The sequence below is a fragment of the Lithobates pipiens genome, unplaced genomic scaffold (assembly GCF_037356315.1).
Source record: "Lithobates pipiens isolate NorthernLeopardFrog02 unplaced genomic scaffold, aLitPip1_a1.2 Scaffold_13, whole genome shotgun sequence".
NCBI classification, from domain to species: domain Eukaryota; kingdom Metazoa; phylum Chordata; class Amphibia; order Anura; family Ranidae; genus Lithobates; species Lithobates pipiens.
This window is the reverse complement of record NW_027507718.1, coordinates 277,936,651-277,950,911: the sequence shown is the minus strand read 5'-3', so window position 1 is coordinate 277,950,911 and position 14,261 is coordinate 277,936,651. Positions and strand designations below refer to the sequence as shown.

At 41.1% G+C, this 14,261-nt stretch overlaps 1 protein-coding gene across 2 annotated transcripts in view; it reads left to right on the top strand.

Moving 5' to 3' along the window:
- CXXC4 (CXXC finger protein 4) overlaps nucleotides 1-12,198 on the top strand; it is a 217,278-nt gene extending 205,080 nt beyond the window's left edge. For both annotated transcript variants that reach the window (XM_077476663.1, XM_077476662.1), the window contains one exon: nucleotides 10,070-12,198. Coding sequence is in view for 1 of the 2 variants with exons in the window: in XM_077476662.1 (XP_077332788.1) it covers nucleotides 10,070-10,114 (45 nt within the window). In the remaining variant the exon portion in view is untranslated. The remainder of the gene's footprint in view (nucleotides 1-10,069) is intronic.
- The last annotated feature ends 2,063 nt before the right edge of the window (nucleotides 12,199-14,261 follow it).

Below are 14,261 nucleotides of genomic sequence, written 5' to 3'. Positions count from 1 at the left end.
AACAAACAGCATCATAATGGCCAAGGAACAAACCAGACAGGCCAGGGATAAAGCTATGGAGAAGTTTAAAGCAGGATTAGGTTATAAAAAAATAATATCCCAAGCTTTGAACATCTCACAGAGCACTGTTCAGTCCATTATACAAAAATGGAAAGAGTATGGCACAACTGCAAAGCTACCAATACATGGCTGTCCACCTAAACTGACAGGCCAGGCAAGGAGAGCATTAATCAGAGAAGCAGCCAAGAGGCCCATGGTAACTCTGGATGAGCTGCAGTGATTTGCAGTTCAGGTGGGAGAATCTATCCACAGGACAACTATTAGTTGTACATTCCACAAATCTGGCCTTTATGGAAGAGTGGCAAGAAGAACGCCATTGTTTAAAGAAAGCCATTAGAAGTCCCATTTGCAGTTTGCAAGAAGCAATGTGGAGGACACAGCAAACATGTGGAAGAAGGTGCTCTGGTCAGATGAGACCAAAATTGAACTTTTTGGCCTAAAAGTAAAATCCTATGTGTGGTGGAAAACTAATACTGCACACCACCCTGAACACACCATCCCCACCGTGAAACATGGTGGTGGCGGCACTTTGGATTGGGGATGCTTTTCTCCAGCAGGGACAGAGAAGCTGGTCAGAGTTGATGGGAAGATGGATAGAGCCAAATGCAGGGCAATCTTATGTAGCGACGGGCTCCTGAAGAGCTCGAGCTATGTGTTTTTCAAAATTAAACTTTACCCAAACTACAGTTTGGTTTGGGTCTATTTGCCTAAATTAGACTTCTGTATCAGTCTGACTGGACTGGAAGATGTTCAGCCTGGCCACAGGGGGCACTGTCTCGGGTGGCAGGCGTGGAACTATGGTCTGGTCAGGTGCTTAAGTTACTCTCTTTCGGAGCTAGATCAGTGGGAGTGCCCTCTGGGAGAGGGTATTTAAGATGCAGACGTCACATGGTTCAGGGTTCTGGTCCAGTATGATGTTCTGACTATTTGGTCCTCCTGACCAGCCCCCAGGAAGGCTATGGCCTGGGGTGCGGATCCACCTGACTTTAATGCCTCGGGCTGGCTAGTCCAAGGCAAGGAAACGAAAGGAGGATTCTGAGGTGGTTGGGTGCCGTCTCCGGTTCGGGAGAGAACCATTGTACTTCACGTACTCCAGGGGAGGACTCTTTAGAAGAATACCTCGTACGGGTTGGTTTTCTTAACAAGAACCTGGAAGGGCTGAAGTCACCGAAAGAATCCGGTCTTGTGGATATCGCCAAGCAGGCTGAAAGATCCAGGTATCCTACAAGTGTTCTACAGCTTAGTTTCCCTACGTGTTCTGCAACAACGTCTGTGACAAAGACTTTGTTCCTGAGTAATCACCTTGTTGGCTGCTAGGCCTTGTGAGAGAGGGACTGTCCACCCTGAGTTTTTATCCAGCTGCAAATGGCTAGTCTCTGGATGCAGTCAAAGTAAGCAAGTTTTTTAACGTTTTTTTCGGACTTTGACATTGATAGTACCTGAACTACCTTTTCCAACCCTGTGATCCCAAGTATGAGTTTTTGCAAATAAAATCCATTCAAGTGGATCTATTGTCAGTCTCAAGTTACTGGGTCATTTACCACGGGACATCCCCTAGACGTGTCACAAGGAGAACGGAAGGTAACAGTAAGCCCAAAAATAATCAGCAGCTCCTTCGGGGGTTAGTGCTACACTTTTAGAGTCTGCAAAAGACTTAAGACTGGGGCAGAGGTTCAACTTCCAGCAGGACAACAACCCTAAACATACAGCCAGAGCTACAATGGAATGGTTTAGATCAAAGCATGCTCATGTGTTAGAATGGCCCAGTCAAAGTCCAGACCTAAATCCTATTTAGAATCGGGGGCAAGACTTGAAAATTTCCGTTCAGGCGCTCTCCATCTAATCTGACAGAACTTAAGCTATTTTGCAAAGAATGGGTAACAATTTCACTCTCCAGATGTGCAAAGCTGGTAGAGACATACCCAAAAAGACTTGCAGCTGTAAGTGCAGGAAAAGGTGGTTCTACAAAGTATTGACTCAGGGGGCTGATTACAAATGCACGCCACACTTTTCAGATTTTTTTTTGTGAAAAAATATTGAAAACCATTTATCATTTTTCCTTCCACTTACCAATTATGTGCCACTTTGTGTTGGTCTATCACATAAAATCTCAATAAAATACATTTAGGTTTTTGGTTGAAATGTGACAAAATGTGGAAAATGCCAAGGGGTTTGAATACTTTTTCAAGGCACTGTATCTGTTGTAAGCAGAAGGAGCAGTCAGTCTCTTTCTCCTTATTTACTTTTTTCAGTCCACTTCTTCTATTACTACCTGTACTGTGCTTTTCTAGACCCTCAAAACAACCAGTAATCAAGCAAAGTAGTTGTTATTTGCTTTCATTGGTCAAGTTTAAGGAGTTCTAGTGCATCTAGTGTAGTCCACCATAGATTCAAAATAAAATTGCTAGGGTATTAGGTGCTCAAATATTCTGATGTCTCTTTGTATAGAGATTCTGTTGTGGCCCAGTAGCAATGTAGGTCCATTAACCACTTAAAGACCAAGCCTCTTTTTGAGATGTGTTGTTTACTGTTTTTTTTTCTAGAAAATTACTTAGAACCCCCAAACATTATACATTTTGTTTCTAACACCCTAGAGCAGTGATTCTCAACCAGGGTTCCTCCAGAGGATACTAGGGGTTCCTTCAGCATTGGGCCATTTCTGCCTCTCGGATAAGTTCCCTCTGACACCATCTTTTTAGCTATCTGTAAGGAGGTAATTCTTCCCAATGACCATCACACTAATGTATCATGAGTTGTAGACTTCTAATTTTTAGCAGGGGTTCCCCGAGACTGGAGAACTATCTCAAGGGTTCCTCTGTGTTGAAAAGGTTGAGAAAGGCTGCCCTAGAGAATAAAATGGCAGTCGTTGCAATACTTTCTGTCACACCGTATTTGTGCAGCGGTCTTACAAGCACACTTTTTTTGGGGGAAAAAAATACACTCTTTTTTTAAGAGAACAGTAAAGTTAGCCCAATTTTTATATTGTGAAAGCTAATGTTACGCTGAGTAAATTGATACACAACATGTCACGCTTCAAAATTGCGAGCGCTCGTGGAATGGTGACAAACTTTTACCCTTAAAAATCTCCATAAAGGACGTTTAAAAAATTCTACAGGTTGCATGTTTTAAGTTGCAGAGGAGGTCTAGGGCTAGAATCTACCGATTGCGGCGATACCTCACATGTGTGGTTTGAACACCGTTTTCATATGGGTGTGCTACTCACATATGCGTTCGCTTCTGCATGTGAGCTTGGCAGGACGGGGCGCATTAAACAAAAAAAATAATCTTATTTATGTTACCATTTTTTTATTTTTACACTATAAAAAAACAAAAAAACCATTGTGTCACTTTTATTTCTATTACAAGGAATGTCAACATCCCTTGTAATAGAAAAAAAAAAGCATGACAGGACCTCTTAAAGTGGAAGTAAACTCCCCTATCGTTTTCAGCCAAGGAAGCTGCCATATTTGCCTCTATTTAATCTTCAACTGCTATGGTGCTGCACATGTGATTCGTTATGACACCAGCCATTGGATGGTTTGATAGTTTGGCTGAGAGCACAGCCAATGTGCAGTTAGCATTCCCGACATGCCTTTTTTTTAACTGTTTAAATCTATGGGTTTACTTCCACTTTAAATATGAGATCTGGGGTCAAAAAGACCTCAGATCTCATATTTACACTTAAATGCAATAATTTATATATATTTTTTTAAATGGCCCTTTTAAGAGCTGTGGGCAGAAGTGACGTTTTGACGTTGCTTCCGCCCTGCATTATTTCCATCGTTATGGAGACAGGTGGGGGGCAACGGATCCGGTAAGCGGCAGAGGGGGGCCTCTCCCGCTGCCAAAAAAAGTGATCTCGCTGTGAATCCACCTCAGAGACCACTTGTATCAGAAACCGGACCACCGGCCGAACACGAGGATTCCGGGGTTATGGCAGCTAGCTGCTGCCATAACAATGATATCCTACGTATATCAGCGTGCGGCAGTCCGGAAGTGGTTAAAGTATCTTTACATGGGCACCAGTCCTAAGGAAGGATGTGCTGGAACTGTAGAGAGTCCAGAGAAGGACAACAAAGCTAATAAAGGGACTTGGGGACCACAGCTATGGCGTCCTTTTTTTCCCCATAAATAGAGCTTTCTTTTGATGCTATTTGATCACTCCTGCGCTATAAACAAAAAAGAAGCAACAATTTTGAAAAAAACACATTATTTTTTAGATTTTTCTATAATAAATATCCTCCAAAAATATATAAAAATACAATTTTTTTTCCTCAGTTTAGGCCGATACATATTCTTCTACATATTTTTGGTAAAAAAATTAGCAATAAGCGAATATTGATTGGTTTGCGCAAAAGTTAGAGCGTTTACAAAATAGGGCATAGTTTTATGGCATTTTTTTTTAAATGGCGGCGATCATCGATTCTTATCGTGACTGAGACACTATGGTGGACACATCGGAAATTTTTGACACATTTTTGGGACCATTGTCATTTATATGCACTTTATATGCATTTAAATGCACTGATTCCCATGCAAATGACACTGGCAGAGAAGGGGTTAACCACTAGGTGGCAGTGTGTTCTGCGACGTGTTTATAACTGTGGGGGGGGGGAGTGGGCGTGGCTGTGTGTGACACATCACTGATCTCTGTCCGATCACAGGGAGCATGGATCTCTGTCCGATCACTAGGCAGAATGGAGATATGCTTGTTTACATTAGCATCTCCCCGTTCTTCCTGCCCATGAGGTGATCGCGGGTATCCCTGCGGCGATCGAGTCCGTAGGACCCACAACCCGCTGGCTGCCTCTTAACGGGGCAACGCACAGGTACGTGATTCTGCCTGTACGAGCCCTTCTGCTGACATATATCGCCACGAGGCGGTCAGCAAGCGTTTAAAAAAAAACTATTAGATGGGCTCTTTAACAATCACAACAAGGGTATACAATGTACTATTGACATAAACCCATCACACACATCATAGGTTGAACTGGAGTCTTTTTTTCAACCTCACCAACTATGTAACTGTATAACTATGTAACATGCAGATTAGTGAACATTCTGACAGGGATTACATGCTGATCAATCTTTATATCATGTGAATGTTGAATGTTTTTTAAATGAAACAATAGAGGCCCTATATATCTAAAAGACTATACCACTGTGTTGTGTATCTTTGTGTTAGTAAGTTTGCAATGGACAGAACAAACAAGGACAAGTACATACTGTAACTTGTAGTAAGTAAACCTTTGTGTTTACACAGTCAGATGTGTCATTTTTGTCAGAGAATTAACTTTTTTTTAATTTTTGGAACATTTTCAAAGTGGTACTAAAGTATAAGGTCCCTTTCACACTGCCTACCGCTAAGCCGGCAGATGACAGGTCTGTCTCTGCTCACTGAGGGGGGAGGGACCTGTCAGAGCCCGGCTGATTCCTATGGGGAGATCGGACAAAAACAGACAGCATGCCCGTTATTATCAGATATCATCCGATCCGCCTGACGGATGGCTGAACGTATCGCTATACATCTGTCTTGAGTGGATCGGATGGCAGGTGGGTTTCAGTAGACACATCTCTGCTGACATCCGCCTACCCATAGGAGTCAATGGGTGGTCTGCTCGGATCCGCCTGAAAAACGGACAGGCGGATCTGAGCAGGCTTGTCATGTGAAAGGGGCTGAAGAGTTATTTTTTTACCTTAAAATTATACTAAAGTCTCGTTTTATTTTAGTTAAAATAACAAACATGTTATACTTACCTGCTCTGTGCAGTAGATTTGCAGACTGGGTCCTCCTCTTCTCGGGTCCTTCTTTAGTGCTCCTGGCCCCTTCCACCTGTTGAGTGCCCCCACAGCAAGCAGCTTGCTATGGGGGCACCCGATCCGAGCCACAGCTCCCTGTGTCCATGCAGACTCGGAGCTGCGGCCCACTCGCCCCCTTTCTCTCCTTATTGGCTGACTGACTTTGACAGCAGCAGAAGCCAATAGTGCCACGTTGCTGTCTCAGCCAATGAGGAGGTGAGTCCCTGGCAGCTGAGACACTCCTACAATATCGCTGGATCTAGATGGGGCTCAGGTAAGAATGAGGAGGGCTGCTGAAGGCTTTTTATCTTAATGCATAAAATGCAATTGGATAAAAAAAACCTTCTACCTTTACAAGCACTTTAATACATTCCCTGCATTAAAAAGAAAAAGTAAAAAACAACTCCCCACTTACTGTTCCCCCCAACCCCCCATCCAAAAACACTTACCTGAGTCCTGTCAGTGATCTGGTTCTGTCACGGCTGCAGGTTTTCTCCCTTCACAGGAGGGATTAGGAGTTGTGGTTGAGCTGTGCTGTGTGTGTCTATGAACTTACACAGCCCGTCTATGGAGTGCACCTGCATTGGTGCCTCCATAGCACATGGATTGCTAAGGGGGAAGATGGAGTGGATGGCACCAATGGGTGACTCCAGAAGATGAGGTAAAAAATTTATGAAAAATATGTCATACTTACCTGCTCTGTACAATACTATTGCACAAAGCAGGTAAGTACAACATATTTTTTATCTAACCTAAAAAAATAAAACAAAAACTGGATAGAAATTTTAAGAACTCCTAATATGCTCCATTTTATTTAGTAGATCAGTATGTTTTTTTATTAAGTATATCTGTAAATCCTTCTAAGCCCCCGTACACATGGTTGAACATTTCGACAACAAAATACGATTTTTTTCTGCCAGATTTTGTCCGAAACTGGTGTTGCATACACACGGTGGGACAAAGTTGTCGGAAAATACGATAGTTCGTGACGTGATGACGCTATTTAGTTACGACGGGACTACATTCAGGCTAGTAGCCAATAGCTTTGGTCTAGGAATTTGATCTGAGCATGACTGGCACTTTGTCTGATCGGAATTCTCTACAAACAATCGGACAAAGTCCGATCGGATCATGTTGTCGGATAAATTTTATATCCAGCTCTCAAACTTTGTTGGTCGGACATTCCGACGGAAAAAGTCAGATGAAGCCCACACACGGTCGGATTATACGATAACGCGGTCCGATTGGATATTTTCCGTCGGAATGTCCGACCGTGTGTACAAGGGCTAAAAATACTTAAAGCGGACGTCCACCCTAAAGTGGACCTTCCGCTCATTGGAATCATCCCCCCCTCCGGCGCCACAATTGGGACCTTTCAGCGGGGAGGGGGGTGCAGGTACCTGTACAGTACAGGTATCTGCACCCACTTCCGGCGTAGATTCTGCAGAAGGTACGCCCCTTTCCGCAGAATCTACGCCCCTTTCCGAAAGTCCCCCCGCTGCCTGCTGGGAAACACACGGATCCCAGAGACAGCGGGGTCCATCCTTATTGCGCAGCGCGACTCGCGCATGCGCAGTAGGGAACCGGGAAATGAAGCCGAAAGGCTCCACTTACTGATTCCCATACCCAAGATGGCGGCGGCAGCACCCGAGAGACGATCGAGAGATCGGCTTTGGGTGCCGACATCGTGGGCGCGCTGGGCGGGTAAGTGTCATTATTTTAAAAGTCAGCAGCTGCAGTATTTGTAGCTGCTGGCTTTTAAAAAAAAAAAAAACGGCGTACTCCCAGCGGACTCCCGCTTTAAATGATCAGTATAAAAATGTGCACCACTTATAAGCAAAGAGAATGACCTGACCATGTTAGATGGGGTGACAAAGTTTTGCCAAACATCCAATCTCACGTATTGGAATAGTTACTGTTTTTTTTCATCTATGCACAGGATTGGGAATTGAAGTGAACATAGGTTTATTTCAACACTGAGAATGATTCCTTTAATTAAATTAGTCCTTGGTGAATGATATCCAGCATGATTATCAAAGGCATAGGTTGGTAAAGACTCACTCAGGAGCACAAGGTGCATAGACTCGGGTGAGGACTGGGCTGGGGGCGGTGGGGGGAGAGGAGGGCGTTTGCCCTCATACTAATAAAATGCTGCATGTTGGGCTGGGGGCCTTGATTGGAGATACTTTCCTATTCAGGGATCACTCAGACACATGTTGAGCATGATATAGACCCCTGAGTCTTCTTTAGCCCTGCAATCACATCAACGTCTGGCAGAGGCTCTGTGATGCCATGTGATGGAGCACAGAGAGGCACAAAGGAATCTGATCCTGAAAGATGTGAGAAGTTGTCTCATTTAAAACCAGGTAACTTAGAAATATCCATCTTTTACTATGCCCCTCAGTCCATATCGCATCTTGGCACAATTTGCATGACACAGTTTCTTTAGCCCACAAAAATCCGACTTTACCATACAAGGGCAAATTGATTGTTCTTTCCTCCTCCCCCATGCTTAAAGTAGAAGTATAGGAAAAACTTTTTCCTGGTGCCTCCATGGCAGCATACATGTGACAAGTTCCTCCTCCCTCACGACCAGTGAATAGTATAAAAGAAAAGGATTATTGCATTCTCCTTTTTTCCCTCATACCTCTTGGTTAGCAGGAAGTGAGAGGAAATCCCTGCAAATTAAGGAAATTCCTTGGGGACCCCCAGGCCATGAGAACTAGAGTGCCCATTAGAAGATTTCCCCTCTGTTACTCTTTTAGGGTCCTTTCACACGGGGCAGATCAGTGCTGATCCGCCCAGTGGATATCCGCTTGCTCAGCGGGAATCGCCTGAGCAGGGACGGACCTGTAACAGCGCCGCTCTCCCCTATGGGAGATTGGGTGACGATGGACCACAGTGTCCGTCGTCACCCAATCCGATCCGATGATGGATGGAAAAATAGCTTTTTCCTCCGTCACACTGCCGACGCTCCATAGCGCTCTATGGAGCATCCGTTCAGGTCCGCCTGAAAAACTGACAGGCGGACCTGAACGGATCGGTAGTGTGAAAGGGGCCTTAGGGACAACCCAAAATTTGGGTTTTCATTTTGCACGCTATCCAAAACTGAAAAAAAAAGTTTTGCCTTTAGTTACCATTTAAGGTTCCCAGGTTGTGCTCACTCTCCATGCCAGGGGTTCTCAGAGCAAGCATTACAACATGAAGGTTAGGTTTCTGATGCATGTGAATAGTGATTGTCAAATAGAAGTGAGGCTTCTTATATTAGATTTTTTTATTATTATAATCTTATATTAGAGGTGCTAATATACAGTGTAGTGCGTCTTCTTTCAAAGGAGCTGATACATAATGAAGGTATAGTGTAGGTAGGCCTTTTTCTGGTCCTAAGCCTTTCTGATCGCAACAAAAAGAGCACTGAGTAGATAGTAAACTCTGGGGTGGTTATTGAGGAGCACCTAGTAAAAAAGTTCTTACCAGTCTTTTTGAAATGTTTATTGGCTAGGAACATCAAAAAAGGCTAATGGAAAGTCCCCCTTCCTCCTACTTTGAGCAGTGGGTGAGACCAAAGGAGCTTGACAAAAACTGTCAGATCTTTTTAGCACTATAAAATGCTGGCTGGGGGATGTTCTAGCTCTGCCAGAAAGGTGTCCCTTGATGCTAATTTCACACTATGTGTGGTCACTGCTCTCAGCAGGGGGTCCGATGAATCCCTGTTCACCATTTCAGAGGCGAATCCGGTCCGAATTTATGACTCAGGCACAGGACCCTTCTACTGTGCACTCCGCAGCCACCCTGGAGCTATGTGAACCAGCTCCATTGAGAGCAGGTCACACTCTCCTTTCATGTGAATTGGAGGGAACCCACATTCAATTCGCATAAGTGTGAACCCAGCCTGAAACTACATTCAGATGGTTGCATTTTTGTCAAATACAACTTACGTTTTTTCTTTTGAGTCTTGTACCCATAACTACTCGACTACTTGATTAATGTCTCACAGAAAAACAAAAAGATAATAAAAAGCCACACCAACTCAGAATGTTGTACTGTAAAATCTACAATTTCCAGATGCTCTTTGGCAATTTTTGAGCTGAATGTGTTGAGCCTGTGAAGTATATTTATCTAATTTGACATTAAAAAAAAGCTGAAATTTTTACTGAAGCACAAATCAAAATCACAAAATAGTAACCTGTTTTTTTCTCCTTATTTACAGAGAACACCAGTCCCGAGCGCCGAAGCATTCCGGTGGTTCTTTTAAGCAGATGTATATCTTATTTTCAAGGCACTCTGAAGTGATTGACAAGCACTGGTCTTGTTTTGGGAACTGCAAAGTCCATGACTGAAGGATATGCTGAGACACTATTTTCGTCTGTGTACAGGGGTTTCCTCAAAAGTAAAAAATATGAATAATATAAAAAAAAAAAAAAAATCATAAAAAAAAAAAATCACTGGAGCCTGGCTGGTTTACCTATGTTTAGTACACAGGTTCTTTCTTTATGTACTTTAGCTATAATTAACAGTGAAATTGTTGTCTACTTTAAAGTGACTGCAAAAGGAAAGGTTTGGGTAAACCCCTGCTGTAATATGATGTATCTTTGAAAAAAAATTAACATATCTATACTTCATTTCCAAATATGTGTTTCAGTACTGTAAACTGTACAGATAGCAGCTTGTATTTTGTGCGTTTAGACACGAGGAGACAATCATGTCTGAGCATCTATATGAAGATTAACAGTTTGTACGCAGCAGTGAGGTTCTGCAACTTAAATCTGGAGCAATAAATTCTAGCTTTAAACATTATTTTGCCAGCTGGTTAGTCACAGCAGCAACAGCACTGTCTTATTTTATTTATTTTATTTTTCTTTTCTTTTTTTTTTCTTTTTTTGTTTTGTTTTTATTTTGCTCTGTATACATTCCCAGTGGCTTGATTTACAGAATGTTCTTCAAGGTCAAAAAGAATTGTACTGCATCCATTGACTACTCCCAAAGAAGCCAACTGAACTGTATGTAGAGTATTAGCTGCCAATCTTGGCATTATTTCCATGTTTCCAAGGTCCTCCTCTTCATGGACCTGAGGCACAATCCAGACAAAAACGTTCTGATCTTTACGTGGGCGAGCACTTGTGTTTTTAAAATAAAAAGGATATCCCTTCCGAAGCACTTACCACAGATGACCCACTTTCCAGCGCTTTGTAGACCAGTGTGAAAGCAGCATATGGTATTGTCGTTTGTCCGCTAGGACCAGTCTTTTGAATTATTTGTTCAGGGAAACAGAAGTGTACTGTGACCATGTAATTGAGTACATGCCTTCTGGTCAAGTTTTTTTTCTATAGTAACTGTAAACACTGTAAAATATAAATGCATTCTGTAATGACAAGAGTCAAACACGCATATATATTCCTGTATATATGTCATCTACCAAAAAAGGTAGGGAACTCCAGACTTGAGGTGCATTGAGAAGTATTTATGTAGGTAACTTTTTTTTCTGAGGGATCATTCAGGTTTTGTAATATTTTACACACATCTCTCGTTTACTTAAAGGCGTTTCATAGAAGTAAGACTTTTGCAAATCAGTACATACATTACGTCAATTGGCTTATTCAATAAAGCTATTCAAAAGGAAGTGATTATATTCAAATGTGAAACCTCACAGAAACCAATAATATTTTAGTTGAAACAACAACTTTGATTGGTTACTATGGGCTACTGAGCTTTGTATGATGCTTCTTGCTTATTAAATAAGCCTATAGAATATGATTGTGGCCTACCAATTTCATCACCACAAGTCTGGAATTGCCTATCCTATAATGTTTTATTTTTTAGACCTTGCCTAAACACTTTCAGTTTAGCGCTGACTTCTCATTCCTGTGTAGCGGTTTATTATATTTCTTTAAAAGATCTGATCTACTGAACAGCACCAATTTAAAATCACCTCTAGCAGATAAAGTTAAATACATTTTTTTTTTTTAGCTAAAATGTGTATCTTACAAGAGAGTCTTGTATGTTTTCATTTTTGTGTTTTTGTAATAAATGTTTTAATGACATTGAGTAGATCTATAATAGTTTTAGAAAATAATTAGAACAGATTTCTAAATGACACCATCCATACCCTAAACTGATTAGCATTTTTCTTACCTGTTTTTCCAATATAAATGTATATGATAGAACACTACCCAAGGGCTTTGGTGGAAAGAGATTAGGCAAAAATATCAAAAAATACTTAAAGGAGTTTTCCACTTCTCAGCTGATTGGGATCTCCTCTGACATATAATTAAGTACTAAAAGCTGGATGACTTACTTAAAGCAAACCATTTTTATTCAGTTCCTACCAAAATCCCCCCCCCCCCCCCCCACTGCATAGCAGGCTCCATCCAGAGTCATAATTTACCTTTAGTGTCCCTGCGCAATACCATTCTGTAAACCCCAAAATATATTCAGTATATCCAGGTGTAGGGCACAGGTGTAAAATGTAGCCTTTCACAATGCAGTGCATGGTGCCTGAGTGGGAAATCACAATGCCCAAGCATTGTAATGTGGTGTTGTGAAGGGTTTTGCCTAGCTATATGGAAAAACCAACTTTCAGAATGTTTGTTTTTGCATATAAACTTTTAGAAGCAGGAATGGCAGACTATGAGCCTGGGGGCGCTAAAGATAAAGTATGGAGAGTACATGGTATACAGCCCAAGGGTTATGTTGCCAGGTTTTTCATAAAGATTGGTATGCTGTACTACTCTCAGAGAAAAATACAAATTGTTTAACTAATAACCTTAAAGTTTCATGCATATGACCAGTTAGGGCCATACACCACCCAGATCAGCATATTTCCATGACAGGTATAGGCAGATGTGTCAGCCGCGAACAAGAAGCCTATACAATTTAGGCTGACACTGTTCATGGCTGTCTGCAGATGTTCACATGTAATTGCACATGGAGCAATTACCTGCGTTTAGGGGCGGATGTGTGCCCCTGGACACAAACTGTGGTTACATGCAGATAGTGACAGCCTTTCATTGATTTGTACAGGCTTCTTGTCCATAGCTTATCAGAAATGCCTGGACATACCTACAACAGAAATTATTTGGGCTATGTGCGTGAGCCCTATGACTCCTGCACATACTCATAAATTTCATGTGGAGTTTGTGTGATATTTATATAAAATTACATGTTTACCAGAGGAAATGCAATTTTGGAGTCAGGCTCTTAGAAAAGTGATTTCTGGAAGATGTTTTGTTCAGGCATTACATAAACATGAATTCTTATCTAAAAGAAAGGGTAGCTTTAAGCTCAAAGGAAGCCAAGTTGGCTCCTGCTAAAAAAACGAAACGTTTTAGTTGATTTCCAGAGCCCAGTACTGTTCCATTTTTCTATTCAGAAGAAGAAATCCAATGACGTTTGGTGGCCCCATAGCATTTTCCTTTCAGTTGGTAGAAGTATGAGAATAGAACACCTAGCCCCTGATTATCTATATACAAGAGTGGAAAACCCATTTAACTCAACTACTTAGAATGACTATGTTTAAACTCAAACGATGAGTACTGCGATTTCATTGCACATCAATCTGTGAAGAGTGTTGACCATGACATTTTGTTGCATGGGGTTTGCACAGGCCAAGCAATCGAAGAAGAAAATAAGCAAAGGAATAACAAAAGTGCTGTCTTCACATATGTCTTATTTAATCTAGTACCATTTAAAACCCTTGGGTGGACTTGGCTTTAAACACATGTAAAGCCTTATTTGCACCTTGGCTTTGCAATTTTCATTTACATTCTACATTAATGTTACTTCCCCCATAAATATGTGAAATTATTCAGTCAAGCTACATTAGGTGTACAATATCTATACATTTATTCTTAATTATGTACTCACTGTCCAATACCCCAATGTTGCATGTCTTGGTGTACTTTTGTTTTAATGACCTGATTGATATTGTAATTGTGTTGTTTTACATGTCCAGTCCAATTTAGGCTAAAGCAAAATGAGAGAATTTAGGACAAAAATTTTATTTTTCCTTGATTATTTTAAAAAACATTCCATTTAATTTGTGTCTGTTTAAAATAAAATGTAGCCATTGTTATAAATTTAGGTATATATAGTAATCATATACTTTACTCCAAATTTTTAAAGTCAAAAATGAAATATACATTTTCAATGTTAATTTGTTTCAAATGCAAAATCATAAAATTTGCTTATTTGTTCTCATGAGAAATAGAGGACAGGAAGTCCAAAAACAATTATTTTACACATAGCACTGCAAAAAGAAATTAATGAACATCCTCTTGATGTTTTACATCTTTGTTTTGCATCATTGATTAGAAAATAATGCTTATTTGCGTTTAAAAACCTTGGCATGTAACTCTTACAATTAATTCAAAAGAATAAAAATATTTATATTGGTTACATCTGTA